The 20,259-nt window shown below is 36.2% G+C and overlaps 1 protein-coding gene across 2 annotated transcripts; it reads left to right on the top strand.

Annotated features, from left to right (window-relative positions):
- Nucleotides 1-2,706: 2,706 nt before the first annotated feature.
- On the top strand, nt 2,707-6,520 carry LOC125271402 (galectin-5-like). Of its 2 annotated transcripts, none has more exons than XM_048195476.1 (5): nt 2,707-2,807; nt 3,127-3,156; nt 3,862-3,950; nt 6,001-6,157; nt 6,270-6,520. In XM_048195476.1, exons 3-5 carry the CDS (start codon nt 3,862-3,864, stop codon nt 6,414-6,416), a joined length of 393 nt encoding a protein of 130 aa, XP_048051433.1. In that variant the 5' UTR covers nt 2,707-2,807; nt 3,127-3,156; the 3' UTR covers nt 6,417-6,520. The 2 variants fall into 2 exon arrangements, with proteins under 2 accessions (XP_048051433.1, XP_048051434.1); XM_048195477.1 differs by having other exon boundaries at nt 5,994-6,157.
- The last annotated feature ends 13,739 nt before the right edge of the window (nt 6,521-20,259 follow it).

Raw genomic sequence — 20,259 nt, 5'->3', positions numbered from 1 at the left:
TTTGAAAACACATTTACTGTCACAACGACTTCATTACAACCAATGCTTCAAAATGGATATACACATATATACAATTCAAAATGGAGTTTTTTTTGATTATATATATATATATATATATATATATATATATATATGGTATTTTGTAATTTGTTATCTTGTTTTTTTTTTTTCAAATAGTGTAATGCCTTTATTCACAATTTCCTTCTATACTTTCCCTTCTTTTGAAAGGACCTATAATAAAATGTAAGATCTGTTTTCATGACTATTGTGTAATTTAAAGGTGCCCTAGAACACTATTTTACAAGATGTAATATAAGTCTAAGGTGTCCCCTGAATGTGTCTGTGAAGTTTCAGTTCAAAATACCCCATAGATTTTTTATTATACAATGTTTTATCTGCCTATTTTGGGGTGTAATTAAAAATGCGTGTCCCTTTTAAATGCTCATGCTCCCTGCCCCAAAGCTCGCAAGAGTCGCAACTCTATAATACATTGCATAAACAATATAATAAGTTCACACAGCTAATATAACTCTCAAAATGGATCTTTACAAAGTGTTTGTGATGCAGCATATCAGATCATGTAAGTATGGTAATCATTTTTATGGATGTTTACATTTGATTCTGAATGAGTTTGATAGTGCTATGTGGCTAAAGCTGTTGGAGAGATTTATAAAGAATGAAGTTGTGTTTATGAATTATACAGACTGCAAGCGTTTAAAAATGAAAACAATGACATGGCTCTTGTCTCCGTGAATACAGTAATAAACGATGGTAACTTTAACCACATTTAACAGTACATTAGCAACATGCTAACGAAACATTTAGAAAGACAATTTACAAATATCACTAAAAATATCTACAAATATCACTAAAAATATCATGTTATTATGCATACATCTGCCATTTTCTTGTATGCTTACACAATAGCGACTTCATCAGACTTAAAAAAATCTTCAAAAAGAACACAAAGAATGGCCTTCTCAGCTGCCATAGTTTCAACTCTTGCGTCATCAGAACAGGGTGTTCAATGCGCCGTTTAAAAAACGTTTTGTCAGAGCTAAGGCAGCCCTGTTCTCTCATTTGGCTTGTTCGACTTTATGCGCGCCGCAAAGATTGGCTGCCGCCTGACAAAAGCAATGCATTCTGCTTAGAAAATTTGTCCAACTTGATCAGAACTGCAGCCGGCTTGCAATCACATGTGCCATCAAAGTACTGTGAGAGCAAAACTATACTGTCGGCCATCTATAGCTCAAATCTGTCAAGTATGACATTTCACATTTTCATTTGGCTTTTATTAACTCTGCAGCCCTTTTCTGTGTGGATTTAACATTTATGAGGGCAGATTATCCAGATTTTGTTGATTCATTCACAGATAAAGCTCTAATGGGATGGAAAACTAAGTCAGCACAGATAGAGACCATAAAGTGTGTGATTGTTGAGGGCAGGACTGTAGGAAAAAAAACATGTATTATGATCAGCTACGCCTCCAATCGTTTTACAGGGGAGTTTGTCCCCACTGTGTATAATAATTATTCTGCCATTGAGATTGTTGATGGGAATCCAGTCAAACTGGCACTGTGGGATTCATTAGGGGTGGAGGAATTTGACAGGCTTTGCCCACTTTCCTACCCTCAGATGGTTGTGTTCTTGATATGTTTCTCCTTCTAGACTCTATCTGTGAAAAATGGCATCTGGAGCCCAGGCATTATTGCTCCAACACTCTGACAATTCTAGTTGGGACTAAATTTGATCTGACAAAAGACAACCCTGATAGCAACATAGTGTCGGCCCAGATCTGGCCCACATCTGGTCCGCATATAATCCACATGTACCAGATGTGGGCCGGATCTGGGCCACATTCTGTTGCTATTTTTTTTTTTTTAAACACACACAGACATCAAGAATCAGCATATGACCCTCAACAATGGTGACAATCAAACAAAGTGCTTCATGTTGCAGTGCATGATGGGAGCCACCAATCAAAACTCATCCAAGGCTCCCATCATGCATTGCTGCATGAATAAATTATGCAGCTGAATTGTCCTGTAATTTTCGTAGATTGTTCATGTTTGCTTTTATTTTTCTGTTGTTTTGTTGTGACAGTAGCTTGTTTTGTGATGTTCAGAGTTGATCTGTTTGTCAGTATTTTGTATTTATTTATCGTCACCGTTCTTGAGAATCAGATGCTGATTCTTGATGTCTTTGTGTGTTTAAACACTGAAGCTGCAGTGCATGATATATTATTCTTAAAAAAAAAAAAAAAAAGGAAAAACAAAGTCATTCTTGATCTCAAGCTGTAAAATCACAGGCCTACAATCACTAATACTAAAGCTGCACATCAAGCACACAGTCAGAGATTTAGTCTCTAAATGACATCAGGCCATCACATGATGATTACATCATCAAATTATATTGTGACCATAACAAATGTGCTTTACAAACACAAAGCTGGAGCAGCCAGAGAACAATTAATAATGAAAGGTAAAGAGTCAAGAGCCCAACTAAAGCAAACGCTGACCTCTTTCATGGTGACTTGAAATGAAACATTCATAAAACATTAATTAACACCTTTTTTCTCTCTTTTTTTCAATGATTCTGCTTATTATCATCAGGTGTCTCCACTAATTGTCAATCATCACTCAATCATCAATCAATTATCTCATTAACTTTAACACTGCTTCAGTGTTACTTTTTAACACCCGGCAAGATGGACTCATATGTACACTTTGGGTGTTCATTTAACACTGGGCATTTTGCTATGTAAGGGAAACTGGGGTACATTAACAGTCAGATGACAGCATTATACAGTATGTATAGCATATTCTGTGTTAATTCTAATCTGATGTATCAGTGTGTACAGATGTATTTTTGACAAGTTGTTGTGAAATGAGGGAATAAGATTCGCACCATATTGTAACGGCCTTGTTCTGTTTTGATTTCATTTTCTTTCTGTTCCCTGCGTTTTGCCTGTTCCCTGTGTTTTCTAGATAGTTTAATTGGTTGTTATTTAAGCCCTTATTTCTTCCAGTGTTTTGTTTTGTGTTAACATTTGGTTGTTTTTGGTTGTTTTTGTTCTTGAGTTCTGCTAAATGTGTTCCCATCCTAAATATCTGCATTTCCTTACAGTCCCACCTTCCTGCTCTTCCAGGATCTCTGGTGAGTTATTTTAAAGGAAAAGTTTGCTGATCAGCACTGTATTGTTAAAATTTGGCTAGTACATGTAAATTAGCAAAGTGTACGCTTTCTCCATATTATCTGCACCCAGTCTTTGTACTTACTCTTTTTAACAGAGATGCAGAGCCAAAATCAGAACTTGTCATTGTGAAACAGTTATTGTAAGCGTATTGTACTTTGTCTACTCTGCATGGTAAAAATTGAACTCTATGGCAACAGCCCTGCCTGAAGGCAATGGCATTTTGCACAGATGTTTGATAGACAAATAATCTAAATCTCTGGGTCACTTGAAGAATAAGAATGACCTAAAGGTTTAAATGTGTGGAAACCCTCTATTTGGTGCTCTAAAATGTTTATATCCAGTAACAATACAACAAATGTGTGGTTTGCACACATTTTGCAAAATTGTGTTATTTAATTTTCTGGACTGGATTTCTCTCACACTTTCTGGTGATTCTGGTGCTTTAAGAGAACATTTTGATGAAGACTTTCTGCAGATCTCTAAATGTTGTTGAATATTATCATGAAACAAATGTCACATTTTCAGTATTTATCATTTTAAGATTATTTTATTAAATAACTTATTATGCAATGTTTTCTCTAAGTACATTAACTTAATTGTTAATATGCAATGTGTCATATTGCAGTATATGATGAATATCTTTAATTATTTTGACCAACAAACAGATGGTCCCATACAAAAGCATCATATATGGTGGAGTACAGCCTGGAAAATGCATTGTCATCCAGGGAGTCATCAATCCCCAAGCAAAAAGGTTTGGCAGTATCATTTCCCAGATAGCAAGCAACCATCAAACAATGTTAAATCAATGTTAATGTGTCAATGTTAACTGCATTAAATAAACATCACTTTTGTACCCATAATTAATTTTGAAAAAATGTTGAAATTTCAACAAAAAATCAATGGTAATGGCATTGAACCAATGTTACAATGTGATGTTGGTTCAACATCATTCTTGCACTCTCAGAAAATGAAACACAACTACAACTGACTTAAAGCCACACAGCCTGAAATCAACTGAAGATAAAAGAAGACATTAAAGCTGCTGTAGGTAACTTTTGTAAAAAAAATATTTTTTACATATTTGTTAAACCTGACATTATGTCCTGACAGTAGAATATGAGACAGATAATCTGTGAAAAAATCAAGCTCCTCTGGCTCCTCCCAGTGGCCCTATTGCCATTTGCAGAAATGCACCGCTCCCGGTAAGAAACAACCAATCAGAGCCAGAAGGAGTGTCTTGGCAGTGTCAATCAATCAAGCTCGCGTGCGCGCTGATCACACCCCTCTCATGCACAGTGTACAGGCGTTCAAATTCAAGATTACCAGTGTGCCGCAGCAGCTTTAAATCTCTCAAGACACAAACTACAACTGACTTAAAACCACACAGCCTGAAATCAACTGAAGACAAAAGAAGACATTAAATCTCTCAAGATCTCAGCAGAAGTTCTTTTTGAGAATTAACATGTTGATGTTTTATTGAAAATGTTGGTCACCATTATGGTGGTCAGTGTTTCCTTTAGTTGGACAGTTTGACTCTTGGCTTTTTATGTGAGTTTGTAATTGTGTTTACGGAAACACAATATGTTGTAAGGAGACCCAGAAGTAAAGATGATCAAAAGTTGAAAGTTTTCTGCATCACAAAGTAAAATAATTCATTAATTTTATCCCTGGTTAACAGTGGAAAAAAAAAAAAAAAAACTTCTGTTGAAATATTGAGAGATTTAATTTCTTTTATTTGCAGTTTATTTCAGACTGTGTGGCTTTAAAGGGATAGTTCACCCAAAAATAAAATTTGATGTTTATCTGCTTACCCGCAGGGCATTCAAGATGTAGGTGACTTTCTTTCTTCAGTAGAACACAAATGATGATTTTTAACTCCAACCGTTGCCGTCTATCAGTCGTATAATGCATGTCAATGGGAACTCCATCTATAAGAGTAAAAAACATCACGCACAGACAAATCCAAATTAAACCCTGTTGTTGAGGTCAGAAAACGCGTTCTGATGACGGAAGTGATGTCTCATGCTTTGCCTCAATGTATGCGAGACATCACTTCCGTTGTCAGAGCATGTTCAGACCTCACTAACCGGATGCTCAAGGCAGTTGGACATAGTGGTGTATTAGAGGTAAAAAATTATATAAATAATGTTCGGTTTCTCACACAAACTGATCTTTTTGTGTCTTAGGACATCAATGTGTCGTCACGAGCCGCAGGGTTTAATTTGGATTTGTCTGTACATGTTTTTTGACTCTCATAGACAAAGTTCCCATTGACATGCATTATACGACTGATAGACGGCAACGGATGGAGTTCAAAATCATCATTTGTGTTCTACTGAAGAAACAAAGTCACCTACATCTTGGATGCCCTGCGGGTAAGCAGATGAACATCAAATTTTCATTTTTGGATGAACTATCCCTGTAAGTCAGTTGTAGTTGTTGTTTTAATTTCTGAGAGTGCAAACATGATGTTGAACCAACATCACATTTTAACATTGATTCAGTGACATTGCCATTGATTTTTGGATGAAATTTTTGAATAGATTTTTTTTTTCAACATTAATTGGGTTTTGCAAAAGTGACATTAATTCAATGCAGTTAAAATTGGCAAATTAACATTGATTTAATATCGTTTAGATGGTTTCTTGCTATGTGGGTTGTTTCTGACACAGATATAATATCAAATATATTCTGTTTTAAAAATGCTTTTAAAAATCCTACTATACTGCTGGAATGTTGTAATGACATCTACCTGGTCATTGATATACTCCTCTGTTCCTCTCATTTTCTTTAGTCAACAGAGTAGGGTTTAGTCTACGACACAGAACTGGAATTGCGTTTGACTACAGTCCTCGTTTTGATGAGAATGTGGTTGTTTGCAACTGTTACGAGAATGGGAAGTGGGGCGAGGAGGAACGGTCTGGACAGATGCCTTTTGAGAGAGGGCAAAATTTTCTGGTACATATGACTTTATGATCCCTGACTGTACAATAGAGGTTGTGATATTTGCTTCATAATATTGTATCAATATCCACGCATCTGGGTGTGGTCTTGTCTTTGTGCATTTCAGGTCACCATTTGTTGCTGTCCTGATAATTACGAGGTGTTTGTCAGTGGTAAAAAAACTCACACTTTCAGCCGTCGCTACAACAACATGGAAGAGATTGATGTTTTGGAAGTTAGTGGAGATGTGCAGCTGACCTTTGTGCAGCCCTGACAAAGATTTCATCCAGGTTCAAGAGAAACAGCATTGTGTGCTCATATGCAAATATATTTTGCTTGCATGCATAATATTCTGATGCTGTGTGATTATCCACCATTTCAGAGAGAAAATAAATTAATAAATAAAATGAATAAACATGGACGTGTCCAAACTATTTGTGCTTTTGGTGCAATTTGTGCTATTAATTTTTTAGTAAAGTTTACCTTCAAACTTTGTTAGACTGCACAAGCGACAGAGATGTTAAACACAACATATATTTATACAGTATGCATTCTTATCCATCCTTTCTTAGTTGACATATTTTGATTTCATCTGATCAGCACAATTTTACAAAACAAATATGATCAGACGGTTATAATCACTATGCAACAGAAATGCTCCTGGCCGCTAGGGGACAGTGTTGAGCTGGAAATGCCATAGAACTTGGTTTTGCCTTCATGTTACCTCAGGTTTCATCAGTAAGAAAGAACCATAGACTCTTTTGTTTTCTTGCTAAAGTGAAACAGAAAGAACCAAGTTCTCTGTCTTATAACAATATTCCACGTGATGAGTTCTTCTCTTTATACATAAACATACACTTGATGTTATGTCAACTTCAAAGTTTTTTTATCAAATACAGATTTTAGGTCAAACTTTGATAGCCTTTTGTTATAAGAACGTTCTCTAAATATTCAGTGTTGGTTCTGGGAACAATAAAATCATCCAGTTTTCTTGATGTTACAGGAACGTTTTTATAAGGTATAACATTCCTCAAACGTTCTTTCAACTTAATTTTGATTTAAAATTCAACATTGTAGTAACGTTGATTTGTAACATTCCAAGAACATAAATTGTCCAGTTTCCTTAATGTTAGTGGAATGTTATTTGAAGGTTAGTATGATGTTCCTGAAACATTCTTTCAATCATTCAAACACCTGCTGTGAACAAACACTGAAAGAAAGAGAAATAAGAAACTACAACTCCACAAACGGCATTACCAGCTTCACTTATTACTAACCAGACTGACTTTATTTCAGGTTATAGGTTGCTTTAGTTGAGCTCTTGACCCTTGATTATTACAGAGTTGCTTCTTTATCAGCAATTGCAGATGTTTTACATGACAACTTTATGTGTTAACCCGTTTGGATTTTTTTTTTTTATAATTTTTTTGGGAATTTGAGAAATAGCTCATACTTCCATGTAATGTTAATGACTTCATGTGTAGGAGCAGCAGGCTGTAATATATATATATATATATATATATATATATATATATATATATATATATATATTTGTTACAAAAACTCATTTCATTTCAGAATGCCTTTATTAACCCACTGGAGCAGTATGGATTTTTTTTTGTTTGTTTTTTTTTTATTTTTTATAATGGATTTTTGTCTTCAAAACATGCCCCCCATTCATTACCAATATAAATCTTTGGAGAGCAAGGATATTCTTTTAAGTGTCAGATTATTATTATTATTATTATTATTATTATTATTATTATTATTATTATTTATTTTTATTTTTTTAACTGGATGATTGAAAACATTTTTTTCAGTACATACAAATAAATTGTGCTTAAGTATAACTTAATTTTTTTTTTTACTAGGGTATATGTTAGTAAGGAGCGTTTAGGCACTGCATCAGCTAAATAGTTCATAATATGCAAACTCCTTCTACTAAGAACAATGCTTTACTTACAGGGAATCTGTAACCATGAAGAACTTGTTTAGAATCAAACACATTCACTAACAGAAAACAATAGTCTGACAGCATTGTTTGAGCCAAAGAAAATTTTTATGCTTTCAGGATATTTTCTGGACAGTAGAAGCCTTTGCTATGTTTCAGCTGTTTTACTTGAAACGAGCCTCACATCAGAAGGGGTCTGCTTTTATATTAAATATAACAAAGATAATAAAGTAATTGCAGTTTCATTGCATACCTTACAATGAACCAACGGGCCTCTGAATTGCAAAGGTGACCTATGCTTCTGGAATGCAAGGACCCAGAACTCTATCAATAGAATTCATATTTGTTATTCAAACAAAACCATGCAGGAAATAAACAGGAGAAATTCAGGTTTCTCCACATTACTTAAACTAGACAACCGGACAATCAGATTCAGGAAATCTGAAGTTTATTAACACTTTACAATAAGGTTACATTTGTTAACATTGGTTAATGCAATAATAACTACTGTAAACTATCAACAACAACATAGTTAATGTTAATATTTATAACACATTAATGATTTTTTTTAACCCTCTGGTACTGTTTATTTGGGGGTTACATGGTGTTGCTCAAGGTCAAAAGTGACCGAATACCTGACATGTAACATTTGTTTTATTTTCAGTAAAATCAATGCAACATTTTTTTGTTCAATAATATATTTTTTTTTCTTATTTTCTTTTTTATTTTGAGAAAATGTCATGGTACTAATTAATATTTTTGCAATAATTATCAATAATTATGATACATTTTTTTTCTTTATTGAAAATAATACAAACATGTTTGTTCTATTTTTGAATTAATTTTCAATTAAAGCTGCATTTTATGTTAAAATAGAGACAATTGGCCCTATTTTAAAGATCTAAGCACATGGTCTAAAGCAAGTGCACTTTACCCCTTCACTTTCCGCGCAAGACGTGTACGAGCATCCTTTAAAGTATACTAAACCACGGATGTGCGCGGATGACCGAGTTCAACACATGCGCAGTAAACATTTTTCTATACTCCAGACATTGTCATCAACGGGACATTCGCTGGGCAGGATTGGAGAAGAAAAATAGTGCATCCACCATTGCAACTTAGAAGATACACCAAGAGAACAAGAAACAAAAACGATGGAGAAGGCATGCTTCTGAGTTTACACGTCTTGTTTTTGAATCGCTCTATACACACTCTTCTTCGACGACTGCACATTGTGCTCAGTACTGTGCACATTTCCACCTACTAGACTCTTCTGTCCTGCTTGTGCATGCGCTGTTGCACGCGTACGCTGACGGAGTGTGTGGCCAGCCGCGAGCCCTCCGCGTGACGAAAATTACGTCATGCGGACGGTGCACAAGTTTACTAGTTTTGCTAGTTTAAGGACGGGAAAAATGGTCGGTGCGCCTGGTGCATTGTCTGAAAGGGTTGTCCCTATTAAACCAACCAGAGTCGTGTCTCTCATTCCCTTTAAAAGCCAGTTGTGCTTGTGCCATATGGCTCAAACCTGAACACAGAGAAAGACATAATGCACATAACATCAAAAAAAAAAAAAAAAAAAAAAAAAAAAAAAATGAACATGAATGCTTTATCAGAGCTAACCTGATTTCAGTCTGTTATTTGAGCCTCCTGGCTCAATTTTACCATATTGTTTCAGCCACACCCGTTCATATGTGTGTCTGTGGTCGATGGGTGGCATGTGTCTATTTTAGATATTTAGACATTTTAGAGTGTCACCCCTTCATTGCTTTGTACTTTTTTTCTGCATCATGGCTGATTTGTACACACAAAACCCCAGAGGGTTAATTTAATTTAATTTGTTAACATTAAAAGGTCAGTCCAGGTAAAATCATTATTAAATTGGCTTGACTAATGAGGTTTTCCTTAATAATAATTTTATTTTATTTTTTTATTGAATCTTACAAGATAAAGACACACTTTTAAAAATAAAGGTTCCAAGAGGGTACACAATGTAACCACAACCATTTTTAGTTCCAAAAATAACCTTTTTCCACTATAAGGAACATTTTGTGGGATAGAAAGTTTCCATGGATGTTAAAACATTCTTTGTGGAACCAAATATGTTTTTTAAAGAGTGTAGGCTTTCATAAAAAAAAACAAAAAAACAACAACATTCATTTACAATGTGAAAGTGTTCAGCTGTATCGTTACAAATATAACATAACAATATTACATCAGTTCTTTACAATTTTTAAGTATTTAACAGGGTGAATCCATATAATATTTGATATTTTGATAAAGAAAAAATCTTACTGAACTCTGGAGACCCACACTGAGAACCTGTTATATTAGTATAAAATAATGTGTGGGTGGAGTTTAAATACAGTAATAGTCTGATGTCAAAACATATCAGTCAGTTTCCATTTAAGCATGATCAGTCATTAAAGAAGCATTATTTATGTTAGGTTGCTTTTCTGAGGTTATCTTTCTTGCATTAGGGTCGGTAGCAAACTCTTGAAAGATGTACCGATTTATTTTATATGCTGGATTGACTTTACTGCTTAGTACATCAAAATCAACAGGTAAGAGGTTTATTTAAATCTAAACATGTGAGTATATGTGATGTAAATGGAAGTGCTATCATGACTAAAAAAAAAAAACTATAAATATGTATGTGTATATTACTCACTTATTAATAAGTATGTATGCATATAATATACTGCATATAAGTGAATTATATCTAGGTGACAAAAAGATTAGAAAAAAATGGGAACATATTGGGAGACATCCAAATATGATAAGATTTATTTGGGAATATAAATATCTGTTTTCTAAAACAATTGATTACCGTTTATACATCTTATTATATTAATTTATTATATTACATATTATACTTTTGTTATGGGTGATCTGTATTTGTTTCTGGTTTTGAGTTGTTGTTTTTTTCTTATGTTTTAGTTAAGTTTCCTGTGTTTTAGTTGTTTTGGTGTTTCACTATCGTGTTATCAGTTGCACTCGTTGTATATTTTGTGGATAGGTTTGGTTGTGTATTTAGGGCCCGAGCACCAGTGGTGTGAGGACCTTTGGTATCTTGAATGGTTTGGCCATGGCATTAAAATTAATTTATGGCGAGAAATGGGAAACAGGAAGCGTGTTATAACCTCTTCATACATTGACTGATTTGGATGAAACTTCAGCTGCGTGTTTGTTGTCGGAGTACGATCACATTGATGTGACTATTGTGAGTCAAAGTCATAGCGTCACCAACTGGCAGTAGGAAGTGTGTCACTTTCAAACATACTTTACAATCACCATTTTATTTTTCCTTTTTTTTTTTTTTTTCAAAACATGGCAGATGTAGACAGTCAACAGTCACCAAACTCAGTACACATATTGCTCTCACCAAGCCGGACAAATTTCTATTTTACAGTGATTAGCTCCGACCAACAGGAAGTCAGCTATTTTGGTTTGAATGTGGATTTTTTTTTTTTTTTTTTTTTTTTTAAATCAGGCTTTGAATTTTAAATTACTACTCTTATCTAGTTTATATAATTAACACATTTAAATATGCCATAACCAAACATGCTAGAAACACGTTAAATCATGCAAAACTTTGCTAAATGCTAAAGTATGCGATTAAAGCCATAAAACAGGACGTTGTTGTAACTCAGGCATACAATGTCCAATCTGCCCCAAACTTCACATATTTGATAATAGTCCTGACCTGAAGTCATCTACATGGCAATATTCAGTTATAGTCAAAGTGCCACCTGCAGGCACCTATATTATACTCTATAATTTTTAACTTTGACATGTAATAAATGCAAGTCAAATCATCTTTATTTACAGTGATATCGAGGGGTTCTAGGGGATGCCCAGAGTTATAAAAAAGGGGGAGACTAAGGGGTAGTGTACAGTCAGTAGATTGTTATGCCAAAGAAACCTCTTCAGGGTGATACAAGACCACTGTAAAAATTATCCCGCTTACTATGCAGCTATTTGCCTGACAAGTAAATCATTTACCCAAAACATTAAAGGTGCCCTAGAATTAAATATTGAATTTACCTTGGCATAGTTAAATAACAAGAGTTCAGTAAATGTAAAAGACATACACTGAGTCTCAAACTCCATTGTTTCCTCCTTCTTATATAAATCTCATTTGTTTAAAAGACCTCCGAAGAACAGGCGAATCTCAACATAACACCGACTGTTATGTAACAGTCAGGATCATTAATATGTACGCCCCCAATATTTGCATATGCCAGCCCATGTTCAAGGCATTAGACAAGGGCAGGCAGTATTAACGTCTGGATCTCTCCAACAGTGTGTAATGTTAACTTTAGCCACAGAGCACCATCAAACTCATTCAGAATCAAATGTAAACATCCAAATAAATACAATACTTACGCGATTAGACATGCTGCATGACGAACACTTTGTAAAGATCCATTTTGAGGGTTATATTAGCTGTGTGAACTTTGTTTATGCTGTTCAAGGCAAGCGCGAGCTCCGGGGGCGGGGAGCACGAGCAATTAAAGGGGCCGCAACCTATATATCGGTGCATAGTTAATGATGCCCCAAAATAGGCAGTTAAAAAAATGAATAAAAAAAAAAAATCTATGGGGTATTTTGAGCTGAAACTTCACAGACACATTCAGGGGACACCTTAGACTTATATTACATCTTTTAAAAAGACGTTCTAGGGCAGCTTTAATGTCATAAACATAAAAAAAGAAGCACACACTGGTCCCAGTTCACTGAAATGACTCAAAATGCTACCCCCACCAATCTTATATATAAATAATGCCAAAAATAAACAATTCTACAATAGATTCATTACAGCTCATAATTAAATCTCTCAAAATCTCAGCAGAGGATTAAACAACTCCACAAACAGCATTACCAGCTTCACTTATTACTAACCAGACTGACTTTATTTCTGACACACATCTACAGAAGTTCTTACTGAGAATTAGCAGAGGTTTAAATGTTGATGATTTGTTGAAAATAATAGTTTTGTTTGATGTCACCATTATCAAGATCAGTGTTTGCTTTTGTTATGCAGTTTGACTCTTGACTTTTTTTAATGTTAGTTTTTCTCTGGCTGCTGTAACTGTTTGTTATGGCAAGAAAGGCAAAATAAAATGTGATCAGATGATGATCAGCCATGGATGAATTTTGTATGATGTACCCAGAATGCATTGCTGCATGAAGCATGTCACCATTGTTGAGATTCATACGCTGATTCTTGATGTCTGTGTGTGAATAAATCTTGCAGGAGTTTAAGTTTGCAAGTGTTTAATGTACAATGCATTTTTAAACAGGAACATGAAACTTTTGTACACATTTTAAAAGTAAGTAAGTAAGTAAGTAAGTAAGTAATTTTAATTTATAAAGCACATTTACACACAGCGCAAACTGCCCAAAGTGCTGTACAATGAAAAACACACATATAAAATCAATAAATAAAGAATAATAAGTAATAAAATTTAAAAAAAAAAAAAAAAAAAAAAAAAATGAAATGAAATGAAATCTTCAAAATCAGGGCACACAACACAAAAATACATAACAGCAGAAATACCAGTTTAAGAAGCAGGGAAGGCCAGAGAATAAAAATAAGTTTTTAACCTGGATTTAAATGCATCAATGGAAGGGGCAGATCTAATATGCTGGGGCAGCTGGTTCCACAAACGTGGAGCAGCAACTGCGAATGCTCTATCACCTCTCTGTTTAAGCCGTGAGCGCGGCACAAACAGGAGCCCATTGTTTGAGGATCTCAGTGACCTTTGAATTGAATATGGCTGTACAAGGTCAGTGATATAAGTTGGGGAAAGCCCATTAAGTGCTTTAAAAACAAACAATAAAACTTTAAACTGGATCCTAAAAGGAACTGGGAGCCAATGCAAGGAAGCCAGAATAGGGGTTATATGCTCGCGCCTCCTAGTGCCGGTTAAAAAACGTGCTGCTGCGTTTTGTACTAACTGCAGACGTCTAAGTGATGATTGTGGGAGGCCAAGATAGAGAGAATTACAATAATCCAGCCGCGATGTAATGAAGGCATGGATAACTTTTTCAAGATCGTTAAAAGATAAGAATGGCTTCAGGCGTGAAATCATTCTGAGCTGATAAAAACTGTTTTTAACAACAGAACTAATCTGTTTTTCAAGGCAGAGTTCTGAGTCAAGAATGACACCCAAATTTCTGGCATAAGGTTTGATAAATGTGGAGAAGTGACCTAAATTTTCTACCACAGTGCATCTTGCCTTGGGAGAACCAAACACAATCACTTCCGTTTTATCACTATTTAACCTGAGAAAGTTGTTAACCATCCAAGTTTTGATGTCTTCGAGACAGGCCAGAAGAGACTGTATGGAATCGCTAGATTTTAGAGGCAGGTACAATTGTGAATCATCCGCATAAAGATGAAACGAGATGTTATGCTTCCTTATGATGTCGCCCAGTGGGAGCATATATAGACTAAAAAGAATAGGACCCAAGATGGATCACTGAGGGACCCCATATGAGACAGAAGCAGAGGATGAGGAGAAATTGCCAATAGAGACAGAGAAAGTCCTTTCATTAAGATAGGACCGAAACCAAAGTAACGCAGTCTCCCTAATGCCCACCTGCTGATCAAGGCGAGTAAGAAGGATGTTATGATCGACAGTGTCGAAGGCAGCACTAAGATCCAATAATATCAGGATGGCATTATCACCTGAATCTAGTGTAAGGAGAAGATCATTGGTTACTTTAAGCAAAGCAGTTTCAGTACTATGCAGTGATCTAAAACCTGACTGAAAAGGTTCTAATATATTGTGAGTAGTCAAAAAGGGGAGCAACTGTGACAATACCGCTTTTTCCAGTACTTTAGAGATAAAAGGAAGCTTAGAAATGGGACGATAATTATTTAGGCATTTAACATCGAGATCATGTTTTTTAAGCAAGGGTTGGACAACCGCATGTTTAAAACATGAAGGGACAGTGCCAGACGCAAGACATGAATTTAAAATGACCTGAATGGAGGGGCTAACTACATCAAAAACATCCTTTATAATAGATGAAGGGATAGAATCATAAGATGAGGTGGTAAGTTTCATATGTGACACTAAATCCCTCAATTCAGTGAGAGAGATGGGCTGAAATTGGTTAAAGGTAACCAGTACCCCTGAGCTAACAAACGAAATAGCAGATGAAGTAGGTGTAAACACTGATCTAAGATTCTCAATTTTATTAATAAAAAACCTAAGAAATCTCTCACAGGTATCAGTAGATACATCAACAACTGGAGAATTTACGGGATTGATAACAGAGTTTATCGTACTAAATAAAATTTTTGGTCTATTTGAGTGTTTACTGATCAAATCTGAGAGATGTTTTGCTCTGGCTATTTTAGCTGCTGCCTGAAAAGAAGCTAATGCAGATTTAAAAATTTGAAAAGAAACATTGAGATGATCCTTTTTCCATTTCCTTTCAGCTTTACGACATGCCTGCCTAAGAGAGCGCGTATCCTCATCTAACCAATAATGAGATTTTAATTTAGAGCGAGTGTATGTTAAAGGTGCTACAGAGTCAAGTATGGTAGAACAAGATGAGTGAAAAAGGGTAACTAATTCATCTGGACTAGAGGAGAACGATGCCGCTGTTGCAATAATAGATGCAACATTTCCACTCAAAAAACTATCAGAAAACTGAGTTGCAGTAAGAGAATTTATCTGACGAGAGTAATGTTCCTGAACTCTAACAATTTGCAGGTGACTGAAAAGGGTGATGTCAAATGTAATGGGCTTATGATCAGAAAAAGTGGCCTCCTCAAAGACAATATTATCAACTTTAAAACCATACGATAAAATTAAATCAAGTGTATGTCCCAGTTTATGCGTAGCTTTATCTATATGTTGCGTAAGGCCAAAGGCATCTATTACACCACAGAATTCATTAACCATGGGTCTATCCGGACAGCAAACATGTATATTAAAGTCACCAAGTATAAGTAGACGATCATACAGTGACACAAAATGAGAAATAAAATCAGAGAATTCTGTTATAAAGTCTTTGTCAGGCTTAGGAGGCCTATAGATCAGTACACAAACCAATGGTGACATAACAGATTCTATAATTACACATTGCAGTTCAAAGGTGGAAAAACTCCCTGCAGGGAGTGTCCGTAATTTAAAATTGTTCCTAAAAACAAGAGCTACGCCGCCTCCTCTTCCGACACTCCTTGGCGTGCTTATAAATGAACAGTTAGTTGGGCAAAGTTCATCGAAAACAGACGACTGGCCAACTCCAGCACTAATCCATGTGTCGGTTAAAAACAGAAAATCCAAGTTGTGACGAGAAAAAAAGTCATTCAAAATAAAAGTCTTGTTAGACACTGACCTACTGTTGACCAAGGCCACTTTTGCATTTGAATAGCCCGCAGCCTGGGGGCAGCGAGAATATTGTAAAGCGCGGATGTTCCGCAAGTTTACCCCACCACTACGGACACGCAGTCTAGGCTGAGCAGGGCTAACGGGCATTTGGGGTTGATGCAGGGCAATGTGTACATGGCAAGAGTACCTCAAATCCCACGAACGTCGAGCCAGGTAAAGATCAATCCGACCTAGAATGTCTTTAGAGCGCTGGCAGGGACCCAACTGTACAGAAGAAGCACCCGCTCCTCTCCTAATCCTCACCCGCACGCCTCCACGTTTGCCCCGGCGCCACCAACGCTTCCTCCGGTCGGAGATACAGCAAGGTAACCGAATGACGCACTCAGCAATAGGGCAGGTAAACGGAGAGTGACATCCGTCATAGAAAGCAGGGCTCACCAGCGCATATCTGAGATCCAGCAAAGTATTCCGATCATTGGACCTTGTAGCAGCAACAGAACAGTACCAAAATAGCGCAAGTGACAACACAATCAAACATCGGAGCTGACGGAGCTGACGGCAAGCCGACCGACACACTGGCGCCATCTTGCTCAAGTCTCTTGCATTGTCTTTCAGTTTTTTCTGATTAAAGTACTGCTGGATTCCATGCTGTAGAGTTACAGGGATTGTATAAGCAATGATTGTCATGAGTGCACATAATGCCACTTCATGATGATTACATCTGTATCATCAACAAATAGTCAACATCGGATCAAAAAAAGAAAAAAAAAAAAAAAGATAAAATGTCAAGCGTCAAGAGCTCAACTAAAGCAAACACTGATCACCATCATAGTAACTACAAATTAAGCTATTATTTTTAAATAAACTATTATTATTAATGCTGTTTATGGAGTTCATAATCATTCTCAGCTGAATCATTCAGCTGAAATCAACTGTAGTTCTTGTGCTTTGCTTTCTGTTCTTATTGTTCCTCTGTCCTTTGGTGATTCTGCTTATCACTTTATTATCTTATTTACTCCAAAATTGATTCAATGTTACATTTAACAGCCTGTAGTGTGCACACTGAGTAGTGTTAATTTCATCTGGGCTAAACCATGTGGAGCCTACATGGAAACTATGGGCAAAACTGGCTGTGCCCCAGTTAGATAACCCAGGTGAAACCCATCTGGGCCCCACATGGCTGTGCTGTCTGGGCATAATGGATAGGACACGTCTCTTCGTGGAGGTGGAAAAACAAAAGTTCTTTATGACCTGCAGGATTTCTTGTATAAAGATTTAGAAGTGAAAGAAAAGACAAGATTTGTCTGTTTTCCTCAACAACATGTTTATTTTAGGTTTCATTTAAATACACATAATACTAGCAAAAAAAAATCATATTTAGTTAGTATAATTCACACTGATGTCTATGGAAGCAGCAAATAAAACTGTGTTTTATTCACGTCAGAAATACATTGTGTAGATAATGGTTTACTATATTATTCTCCCAGATCATCTGCCAATTACTTTCATGTCTTTCGAGAGAAGTGTATGAATATGCGTGTTAAATCCAAAAACTCTAATTCCCTGTGCTGAAGAGCAAACTATTAGGATTTTGGCACCTATCACCCGTTATCATCTAACATGATCATTATAAAGGTGTTTGAAAGACAAATTACAATCACTAACACATATCTGAGAATCAGAATATCAGATAGCCTATTTCACAACATAGTTAAAGAAGACAATTTTTCAAGCTAAAACCAAGAGGTTTATTTTCTCATAGCTAAAACAACAGGGGACTCGGAGGACTAAGAAAATTGACAAAATTATTCTTGATTAATCCAAAACCAAGAAAGTTTATATCTTAAAGCTGAAGGGAGCAAGTGCCAAAGTGTATACATTTTTTTGTTAAGCAGTTCAAAGTAAAATAATTTTTTTTTTTTTTAATGTCTCATTTAATTCTATTCAATATTACTATTATGTGCAAATCAGAGTAAAATATTACATAATGTTGGGGAGTGAGGTGTGGGGGGCCTGAGATCCTGACTTTGTTTAAACCCGCCCCTGTGTCCATGCAATAAATGCCATGTATAACCATGTATGAGCAGACTTTTCTATTTACTTCAACTGCTCAGTGCTCTAGTAATATCAATGGTATGACCCATTTCAGGAGATGCCAAGATTACAATTTAAAATCAGAATATGAGCACAGCTCACTTACATTCACTAAAATATTAAAACAGTAGTGATACCAATTCATTGAGTCAATGTCAAAAGCATGGTTTGAACACCCTGCCCTCCCAGCTGAACTGGAAGTTATGATTGGTTTTGCACTCAAATCAGACCTTGACCATTTTGGCTGAAGCGCAGGGTTCTATGCCTATCAAATGCCAGCTCTGTCAGGGTTCTGTCACTTCTGTCTAGTTTATTTCTTGGTTTTGTGACAGAGCTCTGACACTCCCGTTCTTGTCCTGTCTTTGTGTGAGTGTACGGCCTTGAGTGTTCTCGAGCCATGCGCTCTCTTGTCTGCATGTCTTGTTTCATGTTGGGAGCATGCTGTTTGGATCCCGGCACTCATGTCTAGTTCAGTTTCGGTTTTGTGTCGGGATTAGGACACTTGCCCTCCCTGTCCTGTCTTTATTGTGATCGCACGGTTGAGTGTACTTTCACTTGCCGTTCATTCTTGTCTCGTGTTTGTGAATTGCCTGGTCGGTTCTTACCAGCCAGGCGCTCTTGTATTGTCATGTTTTGTGTATCATGCAGTTTGTTTACACCTGCCGCATACTTTCATGTTTTTGTCTTGTGCTGTCTGTGTTTCTCGGGCTGTGTGCTCTCATGTTGTCTTGTTTTGTGTGAACACGTGGCTTATGGGTTCTCTTATTAGCTGCGTGTTCATGTCTCATTTAGAGTTTGTGTTTTTTGTTTGGTGTGAGCCCATTTTTTTTTTTGTTTGGTGTGAGCTTGTCATGTGTTTCTTTGTGCCATGTGCTCTCATGTCTATTGTCGTGACCATGCCCACCTTGTTACCTCATTATTGGTTCATTTGCCCCACCTGTCCTCCCTCGTTACCTGCCTTGTTTGCTCTCCTATTTATTCTCCTTGTGTTTGCAGTCTTGTGCGTGTTCGTTGTCTAAGGTACCCTCATGTGTCCTGACCCTGTCAAGCCTTGATGCCAGTCTTGCTGCCTTGTCTTGTTTTCCCCCATGGGGTAGTTTTTGTTTGTTTTTGTTTTATTTTTATTAATAAAGAAAGAGCTCATCAACCTGAATCATTGAGTCCTCGCTCCTTCCCCCTCACCAAAACCTGACCAGCTCCATCCTGTTGCTCCATAGGCAGTTTATTCAACTCAAGTAAATGTACCATAACTTAATTATACTCAAGAAAGTAGAAAAAACAATGAAGTACTGTACCGAAAGTATTTGTAATTTCCTACTTTCCAACTCTGATGATAACTTGGGTCACTGTAAATGTTTGAGGTTTTTGTAAGGTTTTGGATGACATGTGTTACTACAACCTTCTAAAGGAATTACTAATTATTTGGATCACTATTGTAAAGTGAAGATCATGGTAACCAACTAGTAATGACTCAAGTGTTACCAAATACATAGGAATTACTATCCAAAACCTTACAACCTCAAAGAGGTTATAATGACTTCAGTCATCACTAGGGAGTGAAAATGAAAGTGGCATGATGTGTGGCCAGTATGTTGCCCGCAGAGCGATTCGGGGATAGGTGCCTTGCTTAAGGACACCTATGTTGTGGGTAAAGAGAGTGTAACTGTTTATTCACTCCCCCCAGTGAGCAGTCCTCTGGGAGGTATGAAAAAATATTAGTT

This window comes from Megalobrama amblycephala, linkage group LG7, assembly GCF_018812025.1.
Source record: "Megalobrama amblycephala isolate DHTTF-2021 linkage group LG7, ASM1881202v1, whole genome shotgun sequence".
In the NCBI taxonomy this organism is placed as follows: domain Eukaryota; kingdom Metazoa; phylum Chordata; class Actinopteri; order Cypriniformes; family Xenocyprididae; genus Megalobrama; species Megalobrama amblycephala.
The sequence above is the reverse complement of the archived record's forward strand: the minus strand, read 5'-3'. Positions and strand labels throughout refer to the sequence as shown.